Source organism: Acanthisitta chloris, unplaced genomic scaffold, assembly GCF_000695815.1.
Source record: "Acanthisitta chloris isolate BGI_N310 unplaced genomic scaffold, ASM69581v1 scaffold20307, whole genome shotgun sequence".
NCBI lineage: Eukaryota > Metazoa > Chordata > Aves > Passeriformes > Acanthisittidae > Acanthisitta > Acanthisitta chloris.
Window position 1 is genome coordinate 10,036 of NW_008683464.1, and position 11,187 is coordinate 21,222.

The 11,187-nt window shown below is 36.6% G+C and overlaps 1 protein-coding gene across 1 annotated transcript in view; it reads left to right on the forward strand.

The window, feature by feature from the left end:
- Window positions 1–1,262: 1,262 nt before the first annotated feature.
- USP15 (ubiquitin specific peptidase 15) overlaps window positions 1,263–11,187 on the forward strand; it is a gene marked incomplete at its 5' end in the record, with an annotated part of 39,480 nt that continues 29,555 nt past the window's right edge. The window contains 3 exons of the mRNA XM_009078954.1: window positions 1,263–1,390; window positions 4,660–4,790; window positions 8,156–8,282. Of these exons, the coding sequence (XP_009077202.1) occupies window positions 1,263–1,390; window positions 4,660–4,790; window positions 8,156–8,282 (386 nt within the window). The remainder of the gene's footprint in view (window positions 1,391–4,659; window positions 4,791–8,155; window positions 8,283–11,187) is intronic.

The following is an 11,187-nucleotide window of genomic DNA, read 5'->3' on the forward strand; positions in this document are numbered from 1 at the left end:
AGCCTGTGGTGATCTCATGTATAGCTTTCTAATGCTTTTTTCCAAAGGACTTTTACCTATAGATTCACACACTAGAGAGTACATTCTGTAAAACCTGAAAAACTGGGATTTATGGAGAAGGGAAACTGACAAATTGACTACAAAGCCTCCTGCTTACTGAGTGATAAGTAATTTCTTCTTTACCAAAGGTTTGCTAGATTCTTTCTGGAGGCTGACCCCAGGCTTGATGTGTGTGTGTAAGATAGTAAAACTGCATTTGAGTAGAAGAAATAAGGCAAGACTTGAGTATCGTAGGTTTGTTAATTCTTACTGTAGTTATATAATTAAGAAGCACAAATTTAAGCCCTACTAATGTGTTTTAAACCTAATCAGCAGTTTTCTAACCCTACTTAAGCAATCCTTCAGAAATACTGAAGGATTATCTATGATTTTTAGTTTGACCTAGCGTTTCATCCTAAGGTAGTAGCAAAAGGTTTGGGACAGGCAGGGCAGAAGGAGATGAATACCTTTAGGAAGGAGAAATAATGAAGATAGTGTCTTTAAAATAATCGTAATATGGGCATCACAAAAAGATACAAAATGTAGGTATCACTGGACTTTGTAAAAGCCAGACTGGCAGCAGTTTAATGTGGATAGAAATATTGTGGAGCTGAGTTTAGAGGTATAATCACATTATATGGAAGTGTGAAGTTGATAATTACTTGTAGGAGGAACATCTAGTCCTGCCTCTAAAGCAGAGCATTTACTGTATGTGTTGATGTGGACTCAGAGGAAGAAAACACACTCTGGTTCTTGACAGGACATCAGAGTTCTGAAGTTTTTCCATTTATATATGGATGTTATAAATAGAACTCAAACAGGAAACATGTTGCTATAGGTTATCTCTCATTTTCTTAAAGGGCTAAGTAAAAAGATTTAACTTGAATCTCCTGAATTTGCAAATCGAGAACAGAAGTTAAAGGTGATGATCGTTCGTACTAAACAGGGAAGTGTTTTTTGAACTTGCCATTTTTCATCCTCTGGTATGTTGTATTGGCAGTCTTGCAAAGCTGTGCTTGCATGCTGTGATTAGTGGCATCTTTAACTGCCCTCTGGTGAAATCCTTGCTGTTCAGAGATGCTGATAATAATTAGCAGAACAGACAGAAAACCTTTCTCTCTTTTGCAAGGCTGATGAATACCGGTGCATTGTCATGAATTAATTGGTGATGTAGGGAGTAGTAGCATGCCAATAATTAACACATTTGTCTTCTTCCATTTAAGGTATCTAGTGGATAGTCGCTGGTTCAAACAGTGGAAAAAATATGTTGGTTTTGACAGCTGGGACAAATACCAGATGGGAGATCAGAATGTGTACCCTGGTCCTATTGATAATTCTGGACTTCTCAAAGGTAACTGTTTCTGGTTGTATAGTAAGCTGATACTAACATTAAGTGCAAATTTTCACAGATTGTTCATCTTTTGTAGTTGATAGTATTAAGTGAAACTCAGCATATATGAAGGTAAAAATATTTGTTTTCAGACCATGACAAGGGAACTGGAATAGATTTCCCTCATAAAACACAATTTTATAAATAAAATTACTGGAACTTCCTTACAATGGTAACAGAATATTTAATAATGTACAAATTCCTGGTTTGTAATGAGATTTTGGGTTATCTTGGGAATTAATATTTAGCCAAGTTGACAAATAGCTAGCTTGAGTTCACTGAGATTTTTTTTTTTTTGGTAGTCTAACCAAATTGGCTGATTTAAAATAAATTTTTTAAGTTGAATTCTAGTATTTCTTTTTGTAAATGAGTCCAAAGCTTTGATTCTGGAACAACTGAAGAAGTATTGAAAAAGTAGTATTATGCAGTTCAGTGACAAAATGCTATGAAATGATGAATAATTTCTACTTTTTTATGGTCTTCTAAGCATTGTTAAATGCTGTCACTGTTAAAATTACTCAGGTCTGGCTGACTTTGGCTCAGCTGTAGCCAGATTTGTGGACACAGGTCCAGAATGCTTTCCCATGTTTTAATCTTCAGCTGAATTTCTACATTTAATGCCCAGTATTGAAATACCATTAGAGCTGTTAATATTTAATCTGCAAAATTTAGTGGATACAAAATCCAGCAGGTAATTGGTTTTCTTCCTTGCAGTTACAGGTTATGTAATAATACTGCATAATTTCTTGGCAGATAGTAATACAGATTCATGGGTTTTTTGATGAAGTCTGGCTTTGTTCATTCAAAACTTCTCATCTGTAATTTATATCTCAGCATTTTACAAGTTAAATGTTAAAGATGGTTGCCTCTTTCATGGGTTATGTTGCACTAGTTGTCAGTGTGAGTGTGTGTGTATGTTTGACAGTGACTAGTATCAGTGCCTTTGTAGAATGTGCTGTATTGCAGCTTTATGTTCACTTCCATCCACAAACTTTAAGGGCTTTTTGCTCCAGGTGAGTGTTGTGTTTTGTTTTCTGAAATGTGAGGATCTAGACCTTTTTGTACATTCTTGCAGTAAATCTTGCAGTGAGGCAGGTGATACTTACCAGCTGAAATTAGATGTAACAACATCTTTTTATTCTCAGTGAGCTAGCATCAGCTTGTTCCCTGTTCTGTGTCTCCCCTTTAAAGAAAAGGTGAGTTCTCTTTGTGCAAAGCGCTATGTTAGTTGATTTGTATTTTTTGTAACTTAATCTACATACATGTTTGGATTAGGTTTAAAGTTACTGGGTAAGAAGCCTACATTAGGGTTAGCTGTCCAAATATGACATTGTGCTAGCCAGTTTTTTTAATGCTCCTGAAAAACTCTATTCTGTTGGTCTGACACTGCCAATGCCCCTGTCAAAATAAACAGCACTGGGATTTACAAACTGCACTTTTTGCTCATTCATGGTTCTAAACTATGGCTATGCATTGACAGTGATGCTATGCATCCAATTACTGTACAACATCTGCTGTTCCTGTGTGAAAGTAAGTTTAAAATTTAAGGTCATTAGTGCTCCTTCACCCAGTGCAAAGCAGCAATCCTCAAGGTTTTCTGTGTAGCATAAATTGAACCTGAATCCTGTCTTTGGCACATAATTGCTCTCATACTGCTCTCAAGTGTTAAATCTGAAAATGTGCATCTGATTTAAAGAATAAAATAATCTAAAATGGGTATGCTTTCTCAGATATTCTGCAGTGTAATGCAGTGATAAGGAAAGCTATAATTAAATTCAAGAAAAACTAATTGCAGGAAACTGAGGCAGTATGTTGTGCTTATAATATTTAAATGCTTCTCCCTTGTTTCCAGAACTTTTGGATGAAGTGAAAGCGATGAAAAGTAACAAGTAGAGATTTCAGTTAATCTCAACATGTGCAAGATAAGTTGTTGAATGAGTTGGAATGCACATGTGCCATCTTCAAAAGAGGAGAAGCACAGTCAAAACAGGCACAAGGAAGTAGTTATTTAGAGTAGCTGATTGTTCATCATAGAGAACAGTGTTGCGTATGATCAGGGTAGTTGTTTGATGGTTCTGAAAAAAATTATACTAGAAGAAATGTTTGGGGGTTTTAGAAGGACAGAGTGGAATCCAAAGCATACCTTCTCACTATATCAGATCACTGCAGAAATACATATGAATCTTTTAAAGACATAAATGGATCTGAAGATGTGCTTGTGGATTTCTTCCCACACTGTGCTCCCAGTTTTAATGGGATGTTTGCTGACATAGTTGGGTACTTCAGTATGGAAAGTCACTGCCCTAATTGTCTGAGGCTCACAGTGCCTCACACGTGGAATCGCCTCTCGCACATGTAAGGTCACTGCTATCTTACTACTGTACTAAAGACTGAACCAAAGCATCTGAAGATGTGCTTGTGGATTTCTTCCCACACTGTGCTCCCAGTTTTAATGGGATGTTTGCTGACATAGTTGGGTACTTCAGTATGGAAAGTCACTGCCCTAATTGTCTGAGGCTCACAGTGCCTCACACGTGGAATCGCCTCTCGCACATGTAAGGTCACTGCTATCTTACTACTGTACTAAAGACTGAACCAAAGCGCATGCTGCGCTGGAATCGCCTCTCACACATATAAGGTCACTGCTATCTTGCTACTGTACTAAAGACTGAACCAAAGCTAAAAGCATGCTGCTTAATGTAAAGAGGTTCCCAGGTTGTGCTGCTTTCAACTGCTGCATCTCACTGTCTGTGAAGAATTTGTGTTTCCAGAGCACAGTAGGAGGGTTGTACTGATCTTTCCTAGTCTGACATCAGGTGAATGACTTCAAACCTTGTCTTGGATCTACAGTAAATACTCATTCCTGCAATTTCAGTTGTGGAAGTATCTGTGATGATATGGGAATGTGTGTGAAGTGGGTGAGAGAAACGAATTGTTTTTTCAGAAGGTTTGGATGGTGTGTGATGACAAGTTAGGTGCGTATGATCACATGAGGTTATGAAATTGTCACTGGTTTTTCTGAGTTTAGGAATACTGTCTATAGGTGTGCTATGCTTGAACTGGGTAGCTTCCCTAAATTGTTTCAGAGGACTTTCTGTTTGATCACCATAATACTCGTAGCATAACCATGACTCAGAAAGTATTTTGTTTGCTGATTCTATGAAAAATGTTGCATTAAAAACTCCAGTACAGAATTACAGTATTCAAGTAAAAATATCTTTCTCTTACAGATGGTGATTCCCAGTCTCTCAAGGAACATCTCATTGATGAGTTGGACTACATCCTTTTGCCAACTGAAGGCTGGAATAGGCTAGTTAGCTGGTACACACTGATGGAAGGTCAAGAGCCAATAGCACGCAAGGTACTCATGGATTACCTGCTGGGATGTATATGATTCAGATATACTCCTGCAAATATACAGGAGTTGCACAGAAATCATAGTATTGTAGAATGTTAAGGGGTTGGAATGGATCTTAAAGATCATCTAATCCCAACCCCTTCTGCCATGGCCAGGTACACCTCCCACCAGAGCAGGTTGCTCAAGGCTTTATCCAGCCTGGCTGTGAACACTGCCAGGGTTGGGGCAGCCACAGCCTCTCTGGGCAATCTGTTTCAGTGTTTCACCACCCTCACAGTAAAGTATTTCGTTCTAATATCTAATCTGAATTTCCCCTATTTCAACTTGTACCTGTTACTCCTTGTTCTGTCACTACAGTTGCTGACAGAGAGTCCCTCTCCAGCTCCCTTGTAGCCCCTTCAGATACTGTAAGGCTGCTATGAGGTTTCCACATAACCTTCTCCAGGCTGAACAGCCCCAACTTTCTCAGTTTGTCTTCATAGAGGAGGTGCTCAAATCCTCTTATCAACTTTGTGGCCTCATCTGGACTTTCTCCAACAGTTCCATGTTCCATGCTGTGGAACTTGCTTGTTGGACTTGCCAGAAGGTTTGTCCTCAAGAAAGCACCCAAAAGGGCATACAGTTACTACCACAAGCAACCCTTGAAACGAGAGCTGTACTAATTTATTAGAGGATTACAAGTCCTGGCCTATGATAACCATATAGACAACTCCTGCTTTAGCTGCTTATTGATATCTAATTTTTATTCAGATTTTAGAGACTTAAGTTTTTAATATTGAGAAATGGGTGTGCAAAGAATATAATACTTTGTTTTCCTGGAAGTCAGCCCTCTAGTATTGTAAGAACTCTAAAAACTGTATTGACTGTATTAGAGAAAAGCCTATCTCTAATAATGTTAACACTCACAGAGTAATTGGCAGAGAAATTGGTAGTTTCTTTTCTGATAAACAGTCTTCTGTGCTCAACAGCTTGCTAAGGTAGTTTTTTCTTTAAGCAAGAAGCTTACCTCAACACAAGTAAGAGTCCGTGGTATGGTAGATATTGTGGCCCTACATCAATATGAGACACCTGAAAATTAACATCTTTAAATTTTTTGTTTGCTCCACCCTTATTATTACAGTATTAGTACATTTTCCCAGTTTATTGATCATAGTCTTTTTTTGTTTGTACTATTTCTTAAGATTTTCAGGTTAGTGGTTTCAGTTCCTTCCTCCCTGGACTGAATTTGCTTAAATTTTTAAATGCATCTTGGTATGTTTGCATTACTGTATTGATCATTAAGGTGTATTCTTTCAGTTACATGGATCTTTATTTTAATTTCTGCAAAACTGTTGAAAGAATATTAGGATTAGAATTTAGTTTTATGACTGTTGGTGTGATACAGCTGTTTTTTCCTTCCTGTGACATGTATGTTCTAACTGCATGCACAGTGGCTGCTCACTTTAAGTCCACTCTTTTCACACAACTGCCAGATATGGCTGTAGAAGAAATTTTTTGTCTTCAAGGCTCATTTGGTCAGCAATAGAAGTAATTTGTTGGGGATTTTTTTAACATTTTCTTTAGTAAAATAGTCCTTTTTTTAAAAAAAAAAAGAGACATCCCTGGATTGTCTCTGTATAAAATAGTCCTTTTTTTTTTTGAAAAGAGACATCCCTGGATTGTCTCTGTCTTTTTATCTAGTTCTGTAAGAGCTGAAATCCATTTAAAATAACTCTCCTTCTTTAAAGATATATGTTATCAACTTGTTACTGTTTTTCCTGAAGATGGATTTCAGCAAATTGAACAATTCACTCTTCCATGATCATGGTAACATAAAAGTTATGTAATTTTTTCACCTTGGGGGGAAAATGGAAGGAGAGAGAAGTGAAATAAGAGTAACTTCCCTTCTATTTGGAAGGAACTGACTGGAAAAATACATGGAGTATAATGAGTGGCCAGGTAAACTGGCATGGTTCACTGTTTTCTGCCAATATGAACATCAGTTATCCTCTGAGAAGCATATTCTGTTCAACATTTTTCTTTCTTATACTTTTGTCATTCATAATCCTTTTTTCCTGTGTGCCTTAACTTTTTTTTTATTAACATTTCATTCATCCCCTGTGGTACTTCAACTATTTTAGAAATGTGGATCCAAATTTTAAAGTGATAAAAGATTGTACTTGATCTACATCAAATAATGTTATGATTTTTTATCATAGAATGTGGTGATGCTGTCACTACAGTGTCAGGTTTTATTCTCAGAAATCTCTTAGCCATACTGAACAGTTTTGTTTGCTGCAACTATTTTGTTGTTACTCTAGTAGTTGAAAACCCTACTAAGCTGACCAAATTAAGATGCTTTAGTATTTAAATGTCACGGTTGACAGTCATTAAAACTAAGACAAGCAATGAAATAATTCACTAATTTCTCCATTTTTTTCCCATGGCACATGCATACAAGTTATATTTGTACAGAAGATAGCAGATCTCTCCTAGCAATTAGCTGGTGGCTTTTTTTTAACTGTATTTGTCAGATGTATCACATATCAGGCCAATGGTTATTTTTGGAACAGTCTACATGACTAAGTGTACCCCAGTTACACTTTGGAAGATCAAAGGGAAAAGCATTTATGAGGTGACCCTGAATATCTTTTTCTACATTTTATTTTATTTTAAAAAAAAATAATCCCTTGTACTTAACTATTTTGTAAGAGGTGTTAGAAAAATGGACATATAAGAAACTGTAATGAGTATGTAAAATTTTAAATGAATGTATTCATTATGGGAATGTACTTCTACATTTTATTTTATTTAAAAAAAAAATAATCCTGTGTACTTAACTATTATATAAGAGGTGTTAGAAAAATGAACATGTAATAAACTGTAATGAGTATGTAAAATCTCAAATGAATGTATTCATTATGGGAATGTAAGTGGAAGATTTGTAGATGTTAAAATGTGATATCCAGATTTTATCACTGTGCATTCTATTTTCTCTAAGTGTTCTTTAGCTGTGAAAACTAGTTCTTCATGGCCTGAGGAGGTAGTGCACAATTAATGTATTTTGAAATATAAATAACTTTTGGTGGTTTTTATCTTTTGATCAAGTATCTTATCTTTGCTTTAAGTATGCACATTTGTGATTTCTGCTGTGCTTAACACTTTGAAAGTCATTGTGGTGTTATTATACTCAGGTAAGGTAATCATCATCATGAGAAAAGATTTCTAATTTGCTGTATTTCTAAAAGGTTACAGGAGAGTTTTAATTTTTGGCATTTACTCTTATATTTGCTGAACTTCAGTTTCTGGAAGGGTTATCAAAATTATTTTGAAGCATGCATATATGAAAACATAATCAGATTGATACCTGATCCCATTCTGTTTTTCAGGTCGTTGAACAGGGTATGTTTGTAAAGCACTGCAAAGTAGAAGTGTATCTAACAGAATTAAAGCTTTGTGAAAATGGAAATATGAACAATGTTGTCACACGAAGATTCAGTAAAGCTGATACAATAGGTATGCACAACTATTTTTTAAAATGCATGCTTTTTTTAAAAATACATGATGCATGATTTTAAAAACACATGATACATGATGCATGATTTTAAAAACACATGATACTTGTACGTGGTAGCAAGTTCTGAATAAACAAAACTCTAGGTAAAATGTGAGGTGAGTATTGTAATCCATTAAAAAGGATGGGAGTACTTTTGTTTGGGTTGAAGTTAAAAGGTAAACAGTTTGGAACATTGAGAGAGTTTAATACAATTTTTAAAATATAATTGCGCATTTTATTATCTAAGCATCTTTATTAACTGTAGAGCTTTGAGCTTTTCAGGAGGGGGAACAGTGTGATACTGGATTTCATAGTACTTCTGTTTGGCTTTTGGGGTGTAAAAATATTTTTTTTCATTAATTGACACAGTTTTATATATGAAGAGAAGGGTATATTACAAAACAGTATTTAATTCATAAATTAATGGCTAAAGGTGACCTACAAAGGTAGGGAAGTGGCAGTCCAAGCACACTCCTTTACAGTAACTGAATCCTCTATTAAACCTTTAACTTATCTTTATATGTAGTTACTTTGACTGCTCACTGAGCGTTTTGTCATGATTTGAAAAGATATTTTGATAACATACTTGACTTCGAAAATAACAATCAGAATAAATGCAAAAGTATTGCTGATCATAGAAACTCATTTTTGGTGTGTTTGTGCATGGGTATATGAGATAAGATACATCTGTATTTATGCAGTTAGAATTGTGCTTTATGCCCTTGGCACTTTATGCCCAACCATCACTTGTTTGCCTTCGTTGACAGCAGTGTAGGATTTTTTAGGTCTTGCTTCTCTTTACATTATGGGTAGTGACTTATACTTACTACCCTTTAATTCTTTGAAGATTGTTTGCTTTAGCAGCAGAGTCATTTTGCTTCATTGAATGTTTAAGTTGAACAGGTTCTCACCTGGTTATATTAGAATAAGAACTTTTGTACCTTAGAAGAGCCTACTTTTAAGAGGAAATAAGTAACTGATCCCTGAGGTTTTTCTCTTATCCATTAGTAAGATGGGGATTTATTTTTTCACACCCTCTTCTCATCTCCAGTTTATTTAAGGTGGTTCTTGAATTCACCATATATACAGCAGAGATGCTCATTATATCAATAAATAATAAGCAAGCAGGATCCTACAGCATCTTGATTATTTTTCAGCTTGTATAAGGGATGCTTTTTTTTATGGTTGCAGAACACTTGTCGCACAAAAGAATCAGTATCAGCCTCACTGAAGTGAATGAACATAAGGCACTATAGTCTTTGCAAGAAGTTTTAATTTTTCTACCATCCATCACTGATTGTATTATTTACTGCCCTCAGTATTATTTACTGTCCATCAGTACAAGAACTTCCTTAATTCACAAAAACAGAGAAATACCCTAAGTACAATACTCATGTACCAGTCTTCAGATGTGTGTTACCTTTCTTTTCCACCCAAATAGAAACTAAACTAAGCTATATGCCAAGAAATTAGTACAAAGTAGGAAAAAACAATTATAAAGGACAGACCTAATAATGATAGTCATGAGGTTGTACTAGGCACATCTAATGTGTTCTTGGGAATCTCCTCTAATTGAGAACTCTTGCCTTGGAGACAGTGCATACTGACTTTGAGACTGATGGATGGCTAGCACTTCTGATGAACGGGGGTTAATTCTGAAGGAAAATAAGCTGGATAGTAGAGGTAGTTCAGGCAGCATTTCAGCCTAGTTGCTGATCCCAGAGAACATCAGGGCTTCTGAGTGAAAATCAGCTCATGATCCATTCAGGAGTCTTAATCATGTCAAAGTATGATAGATTAAGCCATCAGCTAATATGTAAGAGTTTTACAAAACAAAAATGTCAGACTGTCTGTAACCTCTGTTACAGATGCATAGGAGTCAGGTTGTGTCTGCAATGCCCTAAAACCATTCCAAAATGGAGCTGATAAACTTTGTAGAAGATTACACCAGTGGCTCATCGTCTAATGGACTTCTGCTAGTAAATTGTCTCAGCAAATGGCTTTGATTCATCTTTCCCTTTAACCTGCTACAGAATGCAAGAACATAAAACTTGCCACCTCAAGGACTGTTCTGCAATCAGTGACTAGCCTGTTCTTTCTTTATGAAGGAGAGATTATTCTTTCATAGTACTGAGTAACATTTTAACATACATTTTAACAGTTTCCTTTACCCAGTGTTTGTGATAGCACTAGTCTTCAGAAGCTAGGGTGTACTTGTATTAGGATCCACTGAAATACTTCAGCATCTCATCACAACTGTCAAAGGTTGTCTTTCAAAATAGTACTTAAAGCCTGCAGCTATTTTTATGGATGAGCTGTCTGATTATTTTTTTTAAATATTTTTTTCTTCAACTCTAGCCCCTAAGTTGGCAGGGCTGATCAGGAGGGCTTTAAACGAGATTTGACGGGGAAGGGCTGGACACCAGGCTTTCTAGAGATGAGCCTCAGGGTGGGCAGCCTGAGATAGGAGCTAAATCATCAGCCCAGCTGAAGTGCATGTACAGTAACACACACAGTGTGGGGTACAAACACGAGGAGCTGGAGGCCACTGTGCAGCAGGAAAGGTATGACATAGTCACCATCACAGAAACGTGGTGGGATGACTCACATGACTGGAGTGCTGCCATGGGTGGTTACAAGCTCTTCAGAAGGGATAGGCAAGGTAGGAGGGGTGGAGGGGTGGCTCTGTATGTCAGAGAGGCTCTTGGCCCTGTAGTACTTGAGGTCAGTAACAACAAAGTTGAGTTCCTGTGGGTCAGAATTGGTGGTAAGGCCAACAAGGCTGACATCTTGGGGGGAGTCTGTTACAGACAACCTAATCAGGATGATGGGGGGGATGATTTATTCTACAGGCAGAGGGGAGGT